The sequence below is a fragment of the Anabrus simplex genome, chromosome 7 (assembly GCF_040414725.1).
Source record: "Anabrus simplex isolate iqAnaSimp1 chromosome 7, ASM4041472v1, whole genome shotgun sequence".
Lineage (NCBI taxonomy): Eukaryota > Metazoa > Arthropoda > Insecta > Orthoptera > Tettigoniidae > Anabrus > Anabrus simplex.
The window spans coordinates 142,346,811-142,369,266 of record NC_090271.1 but is presented as its reverse complement, the minus strand read 5'-3'; the positions used below and the strand labels follow the sequence as shown (position 1 = coordinate 142,369,266).

Below are 22,456 nucleotides of genomic sequence, written 5' to 3'. Positions count from 1 at the left end.
GAAAGCGCGTTTTCCTTTCATTCTAATTTGTAATTGTATTTGGTGTGCCTTGCTACCTTCTGTAATGTATTGTAGAACTTAGGTTATGCTGAAATGTTTTGGTTAACTACTTGGCTTAAATGCAGCGCTCATTGTCAAAGAACATCTAATCTTGTTTTCGTAAAATAAGTCATTGGATTGTTGGATAGATGAATTTTGTGCTGAACTCACCTTGTAAATTTTCATTTTTGAAAATAATATTTGAAAACTAGACATCACCATTGATTTTTCTCGAAACCCGCAACCTTCGCTTTCCTACGACCTTTGGTACGTTCCTAGTCCCCGTTCCACGTTCCTTGTTTACAGTTGTCAAGTTGTCCAACCTGATTTGTTTGTGTTGTATTAGGCGCAGTTCATTTGATGATAATTGTTTGTCTAGGGTTTAAGGTATAGTGTAATTTTATTTATTTTCCTCCCTTTTAACTGTGTATCGTGTAGCCGCTGAAGTGCCGGTTACAGAATTATCGAGGTTCTACTGTAAAACATTGTTTACCAATGGCCTGTGTTCTGGCACTTTCCTACGAGAATCTCCTGAAGTCAGCATATGTCTTCGGGCACTACGCATAAGTACATGCCCTATATTTCCAAATGCATATCTTAGATTTTCTGTGTTGTCTCCTGTTCATGAGAAAAAAAAAAAAAAAGTTGCCATGACTTATCACTCGACCCTCGTATAACAAAATTATGATGAACAGGTGCTGCCCAGCAGACATAAATACATCATCAGTATTGATCAATATAGAATTCTTGTGTTTCAATTATCAAATGGCAGGAACAATTCTCAATTCAATGCTCTAAATATCAGTAAAATAAAGCATTACAGGGGGAGAATTATTGTAATACCTAAATTAATTAATTTATTTTTACTACCTACAATGATAGGCTGCCTAGATCTGACAAAGTATACCATAATAGAGTTTTCTGGAGTTAGATCTTCTTCTATGCAGTACTTTAAAGGTGATTTCTGACCTTTTGGATGGAGCCTTTAATGGCCAAGATGGCTAAATCACAATATAGATTCTTGGGAATGCCTACACTTTTCAAAAACTCAACGAAGAATTTTGATATGGTTGCTCTTGCTCCAATGAAAAGTCCTACGATCCTTATACTGGAGATGATGTATTAATTCAGCCACCAAAATGTACAATTTATTGTATTCGGGATAAATCTGAAGTCGATGGTATTGTTCAGGATGTGCATAAGAAAAGGTCTGGCCAACCAAAAACATCAACAAGTTCAGCTTCCAGTGCTGCTGTGTTGCAACATTTTACTAGGTCACCTTAAAAATCTGTGAATCAGGGTGCACGTGAAAGCGGGGTAAGCCCGTTAACCGTACGACAAATTCTGAAGGCTGCAAAGTGGAAAGTATATATTCCAAGATTGCTGCACGCTATGAACGAGGACGACCCGGATCGAAGGATGGAGTACTGTGAGTAGTTTGAAGGCATGCTTCGCGAAGATGAACGGTTTGCAGGGATGGTTGTCTGGTCTGACAAGGTGCAATTCAAACTGAACAGTATGGAAAACCATCTTTAGGGCTGCTACATTGAATGAGCTATGAGAAACCATCAAGGCATCCTGTGCGGCTATCATACCGGCAACTCTCGACAGCCGTAGTTCGGTCAGCAGTTCAGCGGCATCAACATTATTTGGCTGCTAATGATAGTCACTTTGAACACACAAAATAACCTTGCCTGGTGGAAATAATGGAGGGGTCAAGTCCAACCCCTACTAGAGTCTATGTAACTTTCGGTGATACAGACTGCAAGGGTTAGATAGTATATTTTTTAGGTTCATTTTATCCATGGTATCGTGTAAAGAGAAGTGTAATGTTGTGTAGTACAGAGCAGAGTAAGGTAGCAAATGATTCTGTAAAAGTCAGAAGAACCATAGGCATGTGTTTAAGCAATGTTTGTATTTCTCCAGCTCTCTGAGATGAGGGTACCTAAGATCTAAAAAATAAGAGAGATTACATCCTTCTGCAAGAAGAGGGAATTGATGTCCTGTAAATTCTCTTATGCATTTAAGTGTGAATTAAACCTGTTAGAAACATCTGTATGGAACATGGTGACAAAAAAAAAAAAAAACTCACCATAAGACAGTTATGTCAATAATGGTGGAGTAAATAATGATATTGTAAATGCCTGTTCATTATAAATTTATATTTTTATTACACACAGTTCAAAGCAATGAATGAACAAAAATGAAGTTGAAGAAACGTACTACTTTTGAAGTCAAATGTATCAATTATCATCTAACATCATGTCCTCCCTGTATTTCGTATTTCTAGTATTACACATTTTGAAATATTAAAAAAAAAAAAAATTTATTTGCAATTACTCACCCGGAAGATGCAAGGGATATCCTTTTTAGTGGCATGGATAACATCAGAGTCTCTGACAGAACTGACAGCAAATTCTTCATCTCTCATGTCTAACACTTGTGATACATGGACAGATGGCAGAGCATTACGGTCTGGAGAAATATCATAGAGGAAGAGTTTGAAGTCGCACACCACAACAAATTGACGAACCCAGCCTTTCTTAACACCACCAGTTTTTGGAACCTTCACATAGCCTTCATATGCTGTTCCTATTCCTCTCGTAGGGTCAATACCGAGAGGTCTCTTTGCTGCAATGGGAAAATAGAACATTTCAAAAATAAGACAACTTTTGACATCAAGATCAAAATTTTAATTTTCAATGCAGACTTTCGAGTACAATTCTTTTAAACAAAGTATGTGCCAAAATATACAGTACTGGAGCAGAGCAATATACAGAAGCCTATTGGAGCTGTTATTTATTAAAATGTAAATGTTTAAAATGTGCGTCATCGCTCTGTGGGCAGTGTTCATAACAGTGACGCAGATCTTGAAACATAGCCTGGAACATAGGTTGCTGCAGACTCCTGAAAAACGAGGCGATCTTCTCTCATGTAACGCAGGCACAATTCTGGGTGAATCTGCACAGTGGAAGACTTTCTCCTTTAACATCTGGCCTCTCGAAACCAAGAAAGCGAGTAGTTTGGCGATTGATGAAACAGTCCAAGTGAATGTGACTTTCGTCGAAGAATGGCTCATTGAGCAAGAAATCTCGAACTTCGTACACCGTGGCCAAAAATCTTGCACAATACACAATCCTGGCACTCATACCTTGCTCCGTCAATTGTTGTCCAATCTATATTCGGAATGGAAATCCACCTATGTCTTCAAACAATCGCCGAAATGACGTATTGCTGATGTTAAATTTCAAGGACATTCGTTTTGGTGACTCCAACACCTGATTGAGAACACGTCCATGATTCTCATTTGTGGATACGGTTACTAGCCTACCAGACCTTCCCTTCAGTTGACACTATACACTACCTGTACGACAAAATTTCGTTATAACTGTTGTGCTTGGTGCCGCCTTATTCAACTTTTAGCGATATTGTTCCGCCACTAACTTCAAGCCATTTCCATATGAGCGCAAATAATCCTCCATTTTGAAAACATTTTCCTCTGTTGTGAGGCCCATTTTCAACTCCAATCTCAGAGCACAACGTTCTTTGCATTGCTAGGAACACACAATGCCAATGCAACGTTACACTGATGAACGGACATGCGCATGAGAACTGCTCGAAATCCAGTACTGTATATTTTGGTGCATATCATACATATAAAGATGTAATGTGACATAAGTATTTATTATGCCTTATCTACCTTCAAGGTATGCATACAAGACTCTTTATTCACTTTCCAGGTATGCGCGACCTTGGAGGAAGGCTGTTGCTAAGCTAAAAGAGAGAGTTGCCCCTTTTAAAGTCAGCCAGCAAAGTGATGCAACAAAAATACTTATATGTATTAAAATATGGCTAGCCTAAAAATAAAGATTAACTGTCAACAGCTGATTATTGAAATGTCAGCCTTCTTACACAAGCAGTATAAGTTCTTTATCATTAGCTTGAACGTGGCAACAGATATCCCTATTGCATGTTTGATATTATCTTAGTTCCTGCAGTATATGTAGATCAGAACAATACATACTGTATTTCAGTGGACTCCAAAAATAAAATTCACTTCCTACATTTAATGATTACATTGCAGAGTCCTACCGGAACCCACCACATGGCTTTTCCTCTCCCGGTCATGGGAAATGGTAGATATCCAACTGGAATCAGATGCCAGATAGCACAAGCCAAAAGGGCTTTTATGGCAAAACAGAGCACAATATGCACAACCAGCATGAGACTTCCGCTACATCTGAAGATCTTAAGAGCATTCATCTGGACTATATTATTACATGCACCCGATACTAAGACATTAAATAAAAGTGGTACCAGCAGACTTGAGGCATTTGAAATGTGTTGCTTCAGATGAATGCTCAAACTTCAATGGACAGCAAAAATAACATATTCCCAACTCTTACAAATGATGAAGCAGAGGAAATCACTGCTCAAAACAATTGTAAACCGACGCTTGTCACGGTGCCATACCATACAACACTCACTGCTGATAAAAATTATAACAGAGAGCTACACTACTGAAAAGATATCAAGTGGAGGGCCAAGGAAAACATTTATAAAACAGATCATAGGGGACAACGGCAAAAATAATTATGGAACAATGAAGAGAGCTACCAACGACCATGCCATCTGGAGAAATTTCATGGCAACAGATCACTCTTAGGACCGAATACAAGAAAGAAGAAGAATATAAAAAATGGCCTCAAAATTACATACTTAACACTGTCTGCCCGGATTCTTTATCTAAAAAATAATAGCCTAGTATTCTCCCAGCACTTATTACATGGCCAAAGTCAGTTTTCTTATCAGAGACAGGGATTTTCTTCCAACTAAACTTTTTTTAAAGACAAGTACTCCTACTGTAGCTATTCACTGGCTCATATAAATAAAATGATTCACCTGAAAAGATAAGGTTGTGTCATGAAATTATTACTTTTCTCTGATACAAAAACCCAATTACAATGATTAACCTAGGAAGGTGGAACTCTCTCTTTCAAAGCATGTGTTTGACTGCATTTTTTTTTTTTGCTAGTGGTTTAACATAACACTAAAACATTGAAGGCTTTCAGCGACGGAAGGATGGGAGAGGGCTAGGATTTGGAAAGTAGTGACCACAGCTTTTATTAAGGTACAGCCCCTACATATGCCAGGTGTGAAAATGAGAAACCCAAGGAAACTACATACGGAGCTGCCAACAGTGGGATTCGAACCCATCACCTTCCAAATGCAACCTCACAGATACACGACCCTAACCACAAGGCCAGCTTGCTCAGTGCACATGATAGGATTTGACTTGCCGACTTCTTAGAAGTATCATCTCCAGTAATAAGAGTGTTAATGTAGAAGTATAAAATAGAGTTTCCAAAGGATCCAACCTCTTCTACCAAGTGCAGTAACTAGTCTAGGACAAGGTAGTTCCTTTAAGTGCAAAACAGACAATGTTCAAATCATAACTTCAGCCAATAAACCCATAAAGCATTGACAGTTCTGTACTAAATACAAGACATCAGTTATTTACAAGCATGTGAAATGGAGTTTCAAAGATCAACTACATCAGAAGAGACATGAGACATGACAATGGAAGAAACGCTTCAGAATACATGGCTGAAATCACGTTTGGCCACGTAAAGCGAATGCAGGAGACTCAGATTTCCAGACAGTAGTTAGTGAGGATGATGCCTGGAAAAGGAACAGTCAAACGTCACAGAAGGAGGCAGTTGGACCAAATTAACCTAGTCAATACTAAACCCCCTGACCTCTCACCGCTGGATACCGTGGTTCAAATCTCGATCACTCCATGTGAGATTTGTGCTGGACAAAGCGGAAGTGGGATAGGTTTTTCTCCGGGTACTCCAGTTTTCCCTGTCATCTTTTATTCCACAACACTCTTCACTATCATTTCATTTCATCTGTCAGTCATTAATCTTGCCCCAAAGGAGTGTGACAGGTCTCGGTAGCCGGCACAATTTCTCATCTCCACGCAAGTTTGGGGCTTCATTCATCCCATCCCTGACCCAGTCACTGACCGGAAAACAGGTTGTACAACGTTTTTCATTTTCAATGGTTTTCAAAGGTTTTCATTTTCAATGTCAAACCCGTAAATATAAGTTTTCGTGCGCACTCACTTTGCTAAGCCCGTAAATATACGTGCAGCATCTGATCAGTTCAAATGGAGCGCCTGAAATTCAAGGAAGTTCTAAAGGAGAGTCAGTTCACTTTTTCCTCATATTCATGTTTCCTAGCAATGATGAAATATATATTTTTTGTACTTCTGACCACAACAACAAAAATGGCTACACTGCCTTGGAAATAATGACTTTCTGGACAATGAAAGCAACGGTGAATATAAGGTGGGAAATGTTGTGATACAAAGTGGCGATGAAGATGCGGACAAGGATAACAACAATGGCATCAATGCGGAAGACGAATGTAAAAAGAGTTGACCTTCACCAGTAACAATTTCACTGCATTGAAAAACAGGAGATAATGAGTCCACCTTGCCAATACTATTAAAAAAAAACTATTAAATATATATATATAATTTAATCATTCATGTTTCAAGGAAAGATCATTCTCTTCTTCAGCCAACTAATATTTCAAAAATTCCAATGACTGAATTAAAGTGATTCAATGTGGTACCAAAAGAAGTAGTTTAAAAAAAATAGTATTGAAAACCCCTCCTGTGGGTGGGGGCGGTAGAATAACACCCACGGTATCCCCTGCCTGTCGCAAGAGGCGACTAAAAGGGCCCAAGGGGCTCTGAAATTTTGAGAGTGGATTGGCGACCATGGGCCCTTAGCTGAGTCCTGGCATTGCTTCCACTTACTTGTGCCAGGCTCCTCACTTTCATCTGTCCTATCCGACCTTCCTTGGTCAACTCTTGTTCTTTTCCGATCCCGACGCTATTAGGTTTCTGAGGGCTAGGTAGTCTTTCATTTTCATGCCCTTCGTGGCCCTTGTCTTTCTTTGGCAGATACCTTCACTTTTCGAGGTGTCGGGTCCGTCCATTTTTCTCCTCGGGGCTAACAACCTTGAGTAGACAAACCGTCACCCGCTAGGGTGGCCTCATCTACATACTCGTTGGACTCAAACATGAAAGAAAACATTAATACAAAGAATACCCCAGGTGGTAACAAATCCACCCCCACTTGTGATGGGGCAAGCAGGTCATCAGATTCTGGGGAGCCTGCACCTTCAAACAACAGCAGAAAAGAAAGAGAAATATCACCTACTTGGCTACAGTGAACATCAACTCACTGCTAAAGACTGGTAAACTTAAACAGACTCTAGACATGCTGAACAAATATAACATCAAGATTGCAGCACTACAAGAAACACGATTCACAGACGAAGTCGCATTTGAATCCCAAGAATGACAGTCCCACATCTTGGCACTGGCTTTGCTGTCCATTATAGCATGATTGATCACATAATAGGGTTCACTTCACCTAATGATAGGACCTCCTCAATATCTTTCGAGGTTCCGCAATAGGGCATATACCATAATGAACTTCCATGCACCCACAAACGACACAAATAGAAATGACCTGGAAGCAGTTGAACAATACTGGAGCATTCTAGAAGAAGCCCTGGACAAGATCCCACAACATTATACCACCATACTGATGTGTGATTTCAATGTACAAGTAGGAAAGGAGAAAAAATATCGCAGGATAGTGGGTCTCTACCCAGCTTATAAGAGGACAAATAAGAACGGAGAACGTCTACTATGCCACTGGAAAACACCACCATTCGTAAGGTTCCTGCAGTGAAGTACCTAGGGGAGTGGATTTCAGCAACCGGGAATGAGACGTTAGCAATAGATACCAGATGCACCAAGTTGGAAAGGATCTACCATACCCGTAAGAGCATCTATACATCCAAGTGCCTCTCTAAGAAACTTAAACTCCAACATTACAATTCAGTAGTAAGACTGTCCGTACTGTACGCCTCTGAGTGTCTTCTGATGAACAGATATGGTCCACTGAGGAAGCTAGAGCTCAAGGAACGAAAAATACTAAGGAGGATTTTAGGACCAATAAGAGAAGCATACAAAGACTTTTTTCTTTTACAATCTGCTTTACATTGCACTGACGCACAGATAGGTCTTATGGCGACGATGAGATAGGAAAGGCCTAGGACTGGGATGGAAGTAGCCATGGCCTCAATTAAGGTAAAACCCCAGCATTTGTCTGGTGTGAAAATCGGAAACCACAGAAAACAATCTTCAGGGCTGCCAACAGTGGGGTTTGAACCCACTATCTCCCGGATGCAAGCTCACAGCTGCGCACCCCTTACTGCACAGCCAACTCGCCCAGTCATACAAAGACAGAAACAACAGAGGCACATTCCTTGCAAAAGTTCTACCTAGCACACAGGAAGGACCCACAGATGACAATGATTTCTTAAGAGGAGGGAGACCTAGCAGCCTGTAGAACAATTACACCAAATTGGAGGTCTGGAGGCATGCAGCTCTTAGAGTGATATTTTGTGGCCCATCCATGTCATTCAACTTGCTCACCTGAAGTACCTGGCACATCAGTGGAGCAAGTCCAACGCTTTAAGTATCTCGGCTGCATACATGAGATCACAGACAATGCTGTTGAAATTAGGTCCCGGATTGATCAGGCAAGGACTGCATTCAAGACAATGAGTGAACTCCTCTGTAATAGGGACTTTCATGCACAACATCAAAAAGAAGAAACTTAGTACTATGGCTACATCATTCAAAATGAAAGGTACAGACTCCTTCAGCTTATCTTACAAGGTAAAGCTGAAGGTGGGAGAAATAGAGGAAGAAGGAGAATGTCTTGGGTATGGTATCTATGAGAATGGTATAGATCCAGTACCCCCACTCTTTTCTGACTTGCTGAGAAGAAGAGGATGGCTACTTAAAATAGCTGCAATTTAATTTAGTATTTCATTGTGCAAACCCCGGCTGGTGTATTGCAGCCACTTTAACATCACCATTCCCTTCATATTTGCCAATGCCTGATGGCATTTAAGGTAGATCTTCTTTATTGGAAGACTGATAACCTTGCTGTGTGAGTCATCCTCTCCACAGACCTGTGGCTGTCACCACCGATGGCACTCCAGCGATGAGAAGCAAAGGAAGAATAGGATTTGCAGCAACACTGAAGTAGAGCAGAAAGTTGAGCATCTGGATAACCCTAAACTACAAACTTCCTAGAGCTTTATTCAGCAACAGTACCTTCATTCTCAAGAACTGGAAATGGATTATGTGTGTAAGGCAATGTGCAAAATTCTGAATTGCAGTTGATCCAAATGCTTTTAGTCCTGCAGGTTAGCAGTGGGCAGTGGATTTAAAGGGCTGGTATTTAACATACAATGGGTTGGTGACTGTTTCAGGACAACATACTGCACAGTATATATTAACCTTTGGAAGAAATAACACTGTTCATGAAAACAAAAGGAGAGGATAGATCTTTCCTAAAACATCCACCATGAATATACAATCTGGCATTTCTATTAGGTATAAGAAGCCACTTAAGGGGATTGGTCTATGTCCAGCCCAACTTAGGAGAACATTCTAATGGAAGATTGTTGTAAATACTCGTATTTGCATTCGTTTTGATATTATCATTAGTTTTGATGTTATTAATTAAAAAGAATGGTGGTGCATTTTAGCAATCAGTGAAAGGTGCATATCTGGGAAAACTTTATTGCCCATTCCCTGTAAACTAGATTTTACAAATCTGTTTCTCTTGCAACTTCTAAATCTAAACTATGTGGTACATCTTAATGATTTTTCCCTCTAGTATTCTTAGGACAAGACAAGCAATGGCAAACTACCTCACTTCATACCAAGCCTTGTATGTCTTCTTGTGGAGCTCCCATCAGTTTTTGACATTTCTCTGTAACTACATAACTTTTGGTGGTGCTACTTGAGAATCCATCAGTCTCTGGACTGAAGACATTCATGGGTATAACATCTACAAAACTGATCAGAATCATATGCTTAGGTTGACTGTTATTTTGATAAATATTACCTGAATGCAAACAACTGACCAAATATTTTATATTAAAATTTGTTGATGACATTTATATATAACTTACATTGAGAAAGCCTATGGCAGTCTACCAAGGCAGCTGGTTTGGGATGCATTGAGGAAAAAGCAACTAGTCAGAGCAGAAATGCAAATGATAAAAGCCATGTACAAAAAATGTGTTAGTATTGTAAAGGAGAAGATATGAGGAATAAAATGGTTCAATGTGGAAACACGACGTCAGCAGGGAAGCATACCTTCCCTTATATTCTTCAACACAGTCATGGACGAAATACACAAGTGTATAACAGAGTAGATGAGAAGAAAAACAGCAGAAACCCTAATGTTTGCAGGTGACAGTGATATGGGGAGAAAATGAAATGGAAGTACAAGAACGAGTTAATGTACAGAATCAGGTCATAGAAGAGTTTGGAATGAGAATAAACATAGAGAAAAGTATAACAATAGTGATGACAAGAATCAGGAACGAGGGAGGAAGGTAACAGTAAGTGTAAAACCAATAGAAGTTGTAAAAAGTTTCAAATACTTGGAAAGTGTAATCAAAGAAGATGGGTACATAAAGAGATAGAAGGGGAACACACCGAGCAAATGGCATTTCACATAGTTTGAGGGATATACTGTGAAGCCAAGAAGTTCCAAGGAAATGCAAAGAAGTTCTGCATTCAACCAATTAAGTACTGATATACACAAATGCAGCAGGTACATGGACAACAACAAAATGAGATGAAAATAGAGTTCAGGTAACGGAGATGAAATTCCTTAGAGGTATGTATGTATGTTTAGTCATCAGCCCAAAGGCTGGATTGATCCTCAACAGCTCCGCCAGCAGGTATTGTAGGGATAAAAGGAAGAGAGAGGATAATAGGAGTTTCAAGAACTACAGGACAATATAGAAATAAATAAGCTGAAATGGTATGGACACATGATACAAATAGAAGAAGACCGAGTTACAAAGAAAGTATGTAGCCTACAGAGAAACCAAGAGGAAAGAGGCCACAAGGAAGCCCTCGAAGCAGGTGGGTGCATACAGTGGATAATGGTATAGACAACAGAGGAGGAAAGATAAGAAGAAATATTGTAAGCAGGAAAAGAGTTGTGGAAAGACAAGCAACTAAGGACATCCTTGATTTGATTTATACCACCACCCAGGAGAGAACTAGAAACAGGAACTGAAGAAGAAGTTATATTAAGTAACGTAATATTTTAATAAATAACCCAATCAATCAATCAATCAATCAATCAATCAATCAATCAATCAATCAATCAATCAATCAATCAATCAATCAATCAATCAATCAATCAATCAATCAATCGCCGTAGAGGTACGTTGTCCTTGTGTATCCTGGGTAAGCCATATAACCTCGAAGGTAGAGCTTCACTTCTGGAGGTTTCCCTCTTCACACTGTCTGGCCTCTTCATTGCCAGACAGTGTGAAGAAGAAACCCTCGTGAGTGCTATCGGATCACTGAACTACGATACTGCTAAACATCTGGCCACCTTACTACAACCTTACATCGGTGGCACACAGTCGAACGTCAGAGATTCAGCCCACTTCATAGAAAAGCTGAATAACATCCAGTTAGAAGCTGAAGACCTGCTTGTCGGCTCTGACGTGGTCTCACTCTTCACTAAGGTACCTGTGAATGAGGCCCTGGACCACATCGCTCAAATTTTTTCCGAGGACATTACCAACTTGTACAATCACTGCCACACGACAAGCTATTTCCTGTGGAATGGCAATTTCTATGAACAAGTGGACGGCATCGCCATGGGCAATCCTCTAAGTCCGGTGATAGCAAATTTCTATATGGAAAAGTTCGAAGAAACAGCATTCAAGACTGCACCACTGAAACCTAAGGTGTGGCTGCGCTTCGTAGACGACACCTTTGTGATCTGGAGCCATGGAAAGGAACAATTACAGCTGTTTCTACAGCATCTGAATAGTATTAACACCCATATTCAGTTCACTATGGAGACAGAAAACGAGGGAAAGCTCCCTTTTCTCGATGTTCTGGTAATGAAGACTGCCGATTTCAACTTGGAACACACAGTATACCGCAAGCTGACCCACACAGACCGCTACCTTCAGAAGACGTCCAACCACCACCCACGACAAAAATACGGAGTGATTAAGATGCTAGCCGGCCGTGCTAAGAGAATTTGTCAACCTCAGAACTTCAATGAGGAACTCAGCCACCTCAATAGGGCCCTACTCACTAACGGGTACAGCCCTAAAGATATACAGCGAGCAATCCATCCTAGACGTCCAACAACCAAGAAGAAAGAAGAGGAGCGGCCGGCAGCTAAAGCCTTTCTGCCATATATTGAGAAAGTAACCGACAGAATAGGGAGGCTACTAGAGTCCCATGGGGTTAAAACTATACATAGGCTGACGAAGAAAATCCAGGAACTGCCTAGGTCTGCCAAAGACAAGCACCATCCTCTCTCCACAGCAGGTGTCTACAAGATCCCGTGCAGCTGCGACCAGACATACATAGGCACTACCAAACGCAGCATCGTCACATGACCGAAGGAGCATAACAGACATAGCCGGCTGGGACAAACAGATAGATTATCAGTCGCTGAACACTCGCTGCTAGCAGGCCATGACACACAGTACAGCGGCACCGAAGTACTGTCAACTACTGTGTCTTACCACGCCCGGCTACAGAGGGAAGCCATTGAAATTCTGAAGCACACCAACAGCTTCAACCGTAAGGAGGAATCTGAACGGGTAAACAAAGCCTGGTTTCCAGTCTTGAAAGCTCTAAATCCTGAAGGACAGGATAGCCACGGCAGACCAGAAGAAAGCCACGGATGATTAACTGCCTGTCTCCGCCAAGGCAGGACAATGTACACCGGGCTCCCTAACGCTTCAACCATTGGCCGAAGAACAGCCAATCAGCGACCGCCCCTCCACCATGGCGGCCAATAGGCGAGCAGCGTGCCATATCCTGCACTATATAATGAGGTGGAATTACAACAGCACTTCATTCCACTGAGAGCTTCGCTGCTGTCGAAGTCAGTCGCAACCCTTGACAATGCCGAACACAGTCTTCGGTGAAACGCCAGGACATTCACTCACTCCTGGACCACGGCCTACGAGCCCGGAAAACACTGACATGATTTAAGGAATACAGTGCTTTATGTGATTCCCAAAGATATGTATGGTGATTCTTCACATTCAATACCGATGGCAGCCACACTGTCTTCACCATATGTGGATATAAGCAGTGTTGAAGAGGACTAGTATACTTTCATACCGATGAGTTTTTAAAATATTACTGCAACTGTAAGTATCAATTGCTTCCTAATGCTTAATATTTATTATACTTCTAATCATGTCCCCAAAAATGAAAAGTAGGGATTTTTATATAGTTGTAGGGAAAATGTAGGTACTTTTAAGTTGAATTGAAGGAACTTTCTTTCTCACACATCTGGCCACACTGTAATGGTCCACCTCAGATATTTTTGGTAGGCCTGTACCTGTCTTTAATAAAACTATGTCCAGAAATAGATTTGACATAATCCTGAAATTTTTGAACATTTACCTTAATTCTGTTCACTAGTTTTTTTTACGATATAAAAATTTACATTTAATCTTAATTTTTAAAAGTGTGAAATTGAAGAAAAGGGATGATTCAGGGAGATCCAAAACTAATCAATGAACTTGGCTGTGAACGTGATTATAATGAGTCAATTATCAAATATATTTATTCACTAGCTTAAGTATGACTGATCTTGAAGGCAGCCTAGCGTTCTAACAAATTCTTTATGAATAAGACGAGCAAACTCAACTTCAAATATCATATATAGATAATTCTCTTCCTTCCAGTGACAAATTACAGAACAAAATTTTAATGATACAAACAGTTACAGTTTCAACTGATAAGTAATACTCACAGAGCCACTGATTGCAGTTAGCCAGCTCTTTCTATTATCCTGTATGCATAAAGGTGGGTAATGCATAAATAAGGGTCCTATATTATGAAGTATTTTCTTTTAAAACAACAAATGAAAGAAAAAATTATGAACTTTAGCCAAATAAACAACTCATTCTGACTGTAAGAAATTGCACTTTTTATGCTCTCAATCTGTGATACACAAAATTCTTCACTACACTGTAGGGCAAGCATCCAGCACAATTGTTTTAAATGTATTAAAACTAAAGGACCCAAGACACACACTTACAGATGTGCCCAATAATGTAAGGACTTTCAAAGTTCCTATTAAAATCAATGAAACTCACTCTGATCAGCCGGAACAGGACAAATGGCTGGAACTTTTTCACAGCAGCCGATGTGACAAGCGAAGCCACACACCTCGCACACCACTCCTTGTCGAGTCAGCCCAACCATTAGCGATGTGCAATGGCTGCACTTGGTTGGTGATGAGAAGGTACGCACTAGGAACTGGTGAGACTTGGGTTTGGGAGGAAGATGCGATGCGATGAGCGGGGGTTTACTAGGTGTTTCGAGTGTGTGCAGAGGATTATGGTCCTGAGTGAGAAAAAAAATCATACAAATGTAAGCAGCCGAAATGGAAAAAGGCTGTTGGATTTTAAATACAATATTAACTCAAAATATGAACACAGAGTGAGACAGGCTAATCCATACGTAATATAGGAATTTATCATACATACATACATACATTATCATTATAGACTGTTATGCCTTTCAGCGTTCAGTCTGCAAGCCTCTGTGAATTTACTAAACGTCGCGACAATCCTAGATTTGCAACTAGTCTTGTGGCCTCATTAAGTTCTATACCTCTTATCTTTAAATTGTTAGAAAACGAGTCTAACCATCGTCGTCTTGGTCTACCTCTACTTCTCTTACCCTCCATAGCAGAGTCCATTATTCTCCTAGGTAACCTATCCTCATCCATTCGCCTCACATGACCCCACCACCGAAGCCGGTTTATGCGTACAGCTTCATCCATCGAGTTCATTCCTAAATTAGCCTTTATCTCCTCATCTCAAGTATCCTCCTGCCATTGTTCCCACCTGTTTGTACCAGCAATCATTCTTGCTACTTTCATGTCTGTTACTTCTAACTTATGAATAAGATATCCTGAGTCCACTCAGCTTTCGCTCTCGTAAAGCAAAGTTGGTCTGAAAACAGACCGATGTAAAGATAGTTTCGTCTGGGAGCTGACTTCCTTCTTACAGAATACTGTTGATCGCAACTGCGAGCTCACTGCATTAGCTTTACGACACCTTGATTCAATCTCACTTACTATATTACCATCCTGGGAGAACACACAACCTAAATACTTGAAATTATCGACCTGTTCTAGCTTTGTATCACCCATCTGACATTCAATTCTGTTGAATTTCTTACCTACTGACATCAATTTAGTCTTTGAGAGGCTAACTTTCATACCATACTCATTGCACCTATTTTCTAGTTCCCAGATATAAGACTGTAGGCTTTCGGCACAATCTGCCATTAGGACCAAATCGTCAGCATAGGCCAGACTGCTTACTACATTTCCACCTAATTGAATCCCTCCCTGCCATTTTATACCTTTCAGCAGATGATCCATGTAAACTACGAACAGCAAAGGTGAAAGATTACAGCCTTGTCTAACCCCTGTAAGTACCCTGAACCAAGAACTCATTCTACCATCAATTCTCACTGAAGCCCAATTGTCAACATAAATGCCTTCGATTGCTTTTAATAATCTGCCTTTAATTCCATAGTCCCGCAGTATGGTGAACATCTTTTCCCTCGGTACCCTGTCATAAGCTTTCTCTAGATCTACAAAACATAAACACAACTGCCTATTCTTCTCATAGCATTTTTCAATTACCTGGCGCATACTGAAAATCTGATCCTGACAGCCTCTCTGTGGTCTGAAACCACACTGGTTTTCATCCAGCTTCCTCTCAACGACTGATCGCACCCTCCCTTCCAAGATGCCAGTGAATATTTTGCCTGGTATACTAATCAATGAGATACCTCGATAGTTGTTGCAATCCTTCCTGTTCTCTTGCTTATAGATAGGTGCAATTACTGCTTTTGCCCAATCTGAAGGTACCTTACCAACACTCCATGCTAATTTTACTACTCTATGAAGCCATTTCATCCCTGCCTTCCCACTATACTTCACCATTTCAGGTCTAATTTCATCTATTCCTGCTGCTTTATGACAATGGTGTTTTATTTACCATCCTTTCCACTTCCTCAAGCATAATTTCACCAACATCATTTTCCTCCTTCCCATTTGCTTGGCTGTTCGCAACACCACCAGGATGATTTCCTTTTACATTGAGAAGATGTTCAAAATATTCCCTCCACCTCTCCAGTGATTCCCTGGGATCTATTATGAGTTCACCTGAATTACTCAAAATTTATCAGTAAATACTAAATTTCACAGTCCTATACATATATAATTACTATTACTACTATTATTATCATCATTATTATTATTATTATTATTATTATTATTATTATTATTATTATTAACAACCCTAGACTGGTTACTATCCAATAATCAACACTTTGGTCCTGCTGTAGTGGCACTGTTGAATATTTGATATGTTTGTATTTCATCACATAATTTTCTCAATTCTTCAACAGACGCATGACAGTCTACTTTTTTTCCCCTTTTTCATTTTCGTAATTTATAAATTTTATGTTCCGTATTGCCTCTTCAGTGATGCCTAGGGCACCTATGACAGCTAATGGTGGAACTATTGAGGATTCAACCAGCCTTCGGGCTGAGTATTGAACATACATACATACATACATTGACGGTGTAAATAAACAAAATAAGTACTGTATATAATGGTAGTATTTTGGCCCAGCATGGGGCCATCCTCAGCCATATAACTATGAATATCTTAAACACTTGAGAAAAAAGTTTAGCATCACCCCTGTAAGTGGTGCCAATGTAGTGTCATCTTGAAAGTTCATGTGTAGATTGGAAAACAGACTACTAAATTATTTTTGCTATTTTCTTTACATTGTACCGACACAGATAGGTCATATGGTGATGATGGGATAGGAATAGGGATAGGATGGTGTGAAAATGGGAAACCACAGAAAACCATCTTCAGGGCTGCCGACAGTGGGATTCGAACCCGCTATCTCCTGGATGCAAGCTCAGTCACGCACCCCTAACTGCATAGCCAACTTGCCTAGTACTAAATTATTTGTAATAATACCACAACAGTACATTTAGTACACACTCTATAATCCAGCTGCAAGGCAGTCAGGCACATCTAGTAATCTGACTGCTTTTCTTTTTTTTTTTTTGGTCTGGCATACTATGTTCTTTCTCCTTTAGTCATGTCAGGAGCACTCAAAGTAAACAGTGGTGTACTATGCTGAAACATCTGGATTTGATTTGCGACTCATTATAGTGTGGTCTTTAAAACCGTCCACTAACTTCTTTGTCGCCATTCACCTGAATTATTATTCTGACACAAACTGTATGCTATGGTTCCGTGTTCCTTACTCAGTTGATATTTTCATGTGTTTGAACAATGCCAAGAAACTTAAGCACAAAATATTATCATTAACCCATTGCCATACTGACAGAACCTTCCGCCCAGCATTCGTAAGGTGGTAATATAATTTGACGGACACTTTTCGTCTTGGTGCATGGAATATTTTTAAGCTCATTATCTCGGTTAGCTGGTCGGAGAGATTTATTCTGTTTGTTTTGCAGCCTACCTAATTGATGTCAGATGATACCTGAAGCTATTTTCTCTGTGTAAATAGTAACTCTGAGCCAAAATACGGAAAATAATGCAACAAGAGCGGGTGAGAAGTCTAGGAAAATGATACTTGGAATTGCGATGTTGTTGACAATAAGCCTGTTTCTGTAATATGCAAACCAGTTTCTGAAATTCACTCTATAGTGAGGAGGGGATTGGGAACTAATCCAAAAGAAATGGACATAGTGAATGAATTTCTAACCCACAGTTCTGGGATTATGTTACTAAGGAAACCAATGCCTATGCCTCTACATTTCTTGCTAATTTATCTGCTTCCAATGAAACCAATAATACTGAAGAACAAAAATTTTGGTTTCCTGTTACTATAGATGAGCTCCCCCCTCTGCGAACCATGTGACCTTGCCGCGGTGGGAAGGCTTGCGTGTCCCAATGATGCAGATAGCCGAGCCGCAGGTGCAACCATATCGGGTGGGTATCTGTTGAGAGACCAGACTAACGAATGGTTCATCGAAAGGGAGGTAGCAGCCTTTCGGTAGTTGCAAGGGCGGCAGTCGAGATGACTGACTGATACAGCCTTGTAATAATACTCAACATGGCTTAGCTGTGTTAATACTGCTACACGGCTGAAAGCAACGGGAAACTACAGCTGTAACTACCTCCCGAGGACATGCAGCTCTCTCTGAATGAATGGTGTACTGATGATGGCTTCCTCCCAGGTAAAATATTCCGGAGGTAAACTAGTTCCCCATTCGGATCTCCGGGTGGGGACTACACGAGAGGGGGCCATCACCAGGAAGATGGATACTGACATTCTGCGAGTCGGAGCATGGAATGTTAGAAGTTTGAATCGTTGTGGTAGGTTAGAGAATCTGAAAAGGGTGATGGATAGACTAAAGTTAGATGTAGTTGGTATAAGTGAAGTACATTGGCGGGAAGAACAAGATTTTTGGTCAGGTGACTACCGAATTATCAACACAAAATCAAACAGGGGAAATGCAGGAGTTGGTTTAATAATGAATAAGAAAATAGGGCAGCGGGTAAGCTACTACAACCAGCATAGTGAAAGAATTATTGTCGTCAAGATAGACATCAAACCAATGCCCACCACAATAGTGCAGGTCTATATGCCTACTAGTACAGCGGAATATGAATAAATCGAAAGAATATATGAGGAGATAGAAGATTTAATACAATATGTAAAAGGTGACGAGAATCTAATTGTGATGGGAGACTGGAATGCAGTGGTAGGCCAAGGAAGAGAAGGTAGTACAGTAGGAGAATTTGGATTGGGACAAAGGAACGAAAGAGGAAGTCGGCTGGTTGAATTCTGCACTGATCATAATTTAGTCCTTGCCAATACTTGGTTCAAACACCACAAACTACGGCTGTATACGTGGACGAGACCTGGAGACACTGGAAGGTATCAAATAGACTTCATTATAATTAGGCAGAGATTCAGAAACCAGGTGTTGGATTGCAAAACTTTCCCAGGAGCAGACGTGTACTCTGACCACAACTTGTTGGTCATGAAATGCCATCTGAAGTTGAAGAAATTGAAGAAAGGAAAGAATGCAAAAAGATGGGATCTAGACAAGTTGAAAGAAAAGAGTGTGAGAGATTGTTTCAAGTTACATGTTGCACAAGGACTAAATGAAAATGCTGAAGGAAACACAATAGAGGAAGAGTGGAGAGTCATGAAAAATGAAGTCAGTAGGGCGGCTGAAGAAATGTTAGGAAGGAAGAAAAGATCAACTAAGAATCAGTGGATAACTCAGGAGATACTAGACCTGATTGATGAACGACAAAAATACAAGAATGCTAGAAATGAAGAGGGCAGAAAAGAATACAGGCAATTAAAGAATCAAGTGGATAGAAAGTGCAAGGTAGCTAAGGAAGAATGGCTGAAGGAGAAGTGCAAGGATGCCGAAGGCTGTATGGTCCTGGGAAAGGTAGATGCTGCATACAGGAAAAAAAGGGAAACCTTTGGAGAAAGGAAATCTAGGTGTATGAATATTAAGAGCTCAGATGGAAAGCCACTTCTAGGGAAAGAAGACAAAGTAGAAAGATGGCAGGAGCATATCCAACAGTTGTATCAAGGTAAAGATGTAGATAATTTGGTTCTGGAACATGAAGAGGCTGTTGATGCTGATGTAATGGGAGACCCAATTTTGAGGTCAGAGTTTGACAGAGCTGTGAGTGACCTAAATAGGAACAAGGCACCTGGAATTGATGACATTCCCTCTGAATTACTGACTGCCTTAGGAGAAACCAGCATGGTAAGGTTATTTCATTTAGTATGCAAGGTGTATGAGACAGGAGAAGTCCCATCCGATTTTTGGCAGAATGTTGTTATACCTATTCCCAAGAAAGCCGGTGCTGACAGGTGTGAAAACTACCGCACTAGTTTAGTATCTCATGCCTGCAAAATTTTAACACGTATTGTTTACAGAAGAATGGAAAAACAAGTTGAAGCTGAGTTGGGAGAAGATCAATTTGGCTTCAGAAGAAATGTAGGAACACGTGAAGCAATCCTGACTTTACATCTGATCTTAGAGGATCGAATCAAGAAGGACAAGCCCACGTACATGGCATTCGTAGATCTAGAAAAGGCATTCAATAATGTTGATTGGACCAAGCGATTTATGATTTTGAAGACGATAGGGATCAGATACCGAGAAAAGAAGAATTATCTACAATCTGTATAAAAATCAGTCTGAAGCGATAAGAATCGAGGGCTTTGAAAAAGAAGCAGCAATCCAGAAAGGAGTGAGGCAAGGCTGCAGTTTGTCCCCTCTCCTTTTCAATGTTTACATAGAAGAGGCAGTAAAGGAAATCAAAGAGAAATTTGGAAAGGGAATCACAGTCCAAGGAGAGGAAATCAAAACCTTGAGATTTGCCGATGATATTTTATCTGAGACTGCAGAAGATCTCGAGAAGTTGCTGAATTCACAATGAAGTATTTATTTATTTTCCACCTAGTCGATACAATGATTGCCTAAGGCAATTTTTATTGGTCAAAAGTGGTACATGTTTCGTATATTAACAACATCTTCAGCCACATAACAATGTTTAGATGAAAAATATAAAATAGACAAAGTAATGCTTTAGAGGAAGTGTCCTTGAAATTAACATAAGATTGACAAGATTAAAACAAACAAATAACTCAAGAGAAAATATATAAATTATTTCTACAATAGAAAGCAGTCGTCAAGGAAACACTTGTACAATATTCCATAGAGAAATTGTCCTAATAAATATTCTTTTCTTAATAATCCATGAAAAAAGATCAATTTATAAATTAAAAATTATACAATTTATAAGTAATTATCGAAATGAAGAAATCCTGATATCACAGTGCGGCTCTTATTATTAATGTAGATGAAAATATAACTAATTCCTAGTTGTCAAATCTTATTAAGCCTGCTTTCCTTTGGAACAGTAACTCCTGTCATTCTTTCACAGTTTTGCGCTGGGTGTAATATTGATGATGCGTTCTTCCTTGTTCTTGCACCTGAGGAGGAGGAGGAGCGGGGGATATAGGTGTGTCAAGAACTTCCTTGCTGTCACCTATAGCTTCAACTGAGGAGGAATAAGTTGTAGGGCTATCTGTAGGTGGAGAAATTCCAATTCTTTTTTCTTGATCCTTCTCAAGCATTTTCAAATATACTAGAATTTGATAATATAATGGATTCTTATATTCTACAGCCTCATTAAGGTTATCATTTTTCTTTACAAGTTGGTCTAGATGAATGTACAGGTCTTCATATGTGTTCATTAAGCTGCCCTTTTTTAACTTTTTTATGATGGTCAGGTCTTGTTCTATGTTTGTAAATTTATGACCTGTGGCAGTCATGTGTGATCCCATTGCTGAGAATCTTCTATGTTTTTCAGCATTCACATGTTCCAAATATCTAACTTTAAAATTGCGGCCAGATTGTCCTATGTATGTGTTCTTACATTCAAAGCATGTGAGTTTATATATACCGGAATCAAAAAATTTATCTTTTTCCGAGAGATTTATTGTATCATGGTTGAAAATACTATGTTTCATGTTGTTATTGGTGGAAAATGCAATTTTGAAATTTTTTCTTTTAAATAAATTTGTTATTACATGAATGTTTGGATTATTATATGTGAACTTGATATATTTTTCAGTTTTACTAGGTTCGACTGCTAATTTAGATTGTTGCTTCTCCGAAAATTTATTAATTATTTTATCAATCATGTTATTGTTGAAACCATTCAAGAGGGCTTGTTGTCGGATAAACAACAGTTCTTTATTCCTTTCAGATTTGGATAAAGGAATACTAAACGCTCTGTTAATGTAACTATAATATGCTGATCTTTTCTGTGCCTCAGGGTGTAACGAGTTGTTCTTGATAGTGGTCAGTGTGAAAGTGGATTTTCTGTGTATTTTGAAAGAAAATCCTTTTTCTTCTCTTGTTGTGACTATGTCCAGAAAATTCAGTGATTTTTCAACTTCTTCTTCTAAAGTGAATTTTATATTGGAATCCAAATTATTCAATATATTTAAAACTTTATTGCTATCGGTGAGTCTGTTATCTATTATAGCGTAAACATCGTCCACATAACGTGTCCAAAAATCCAAACCCTCTATTTGATTAATAATTTTCGTGTGTTCCAAATAGTCTAAGTATATATTAGCCAATATTCCTGATGCTAATATATACTTAGACTA

General features: G+C 39.5%; 1 protein-coding gene across 8 annotated transcripts in view; it reads right to left on the bottom strand.

The window, feature by feature from the left end:
* The window catches only part of gek (serine/threonine-protein kinase gek), a 736,940-nt gene that overhangs the window by 161,310 nt on the left and 553,174 nt on the right, over nucleotides 1-22,456 (bottom strand). For all 8 annotated transcript variants that reach the window (XM_067151353.2, XM_067151356.2, XM_067151355.2 and 5 more), the window contains 2 exons: nucleotides 14,320-14,569; nucleotides 2,384-2,670 (listed from right to left, as the gene is read on the bottom strand). In XM_067151353.2, coding sequence (XP_067007454.2) covers nucleotides 2,384-2,670; nucleotides 14,320-14,569 — 537 coding nt within the window. The remainder of the gene's footprint in view (nucleotides 1-2,383; nucleotides 2,671-14,319; nucleotides 14,570-22,456) is intronic.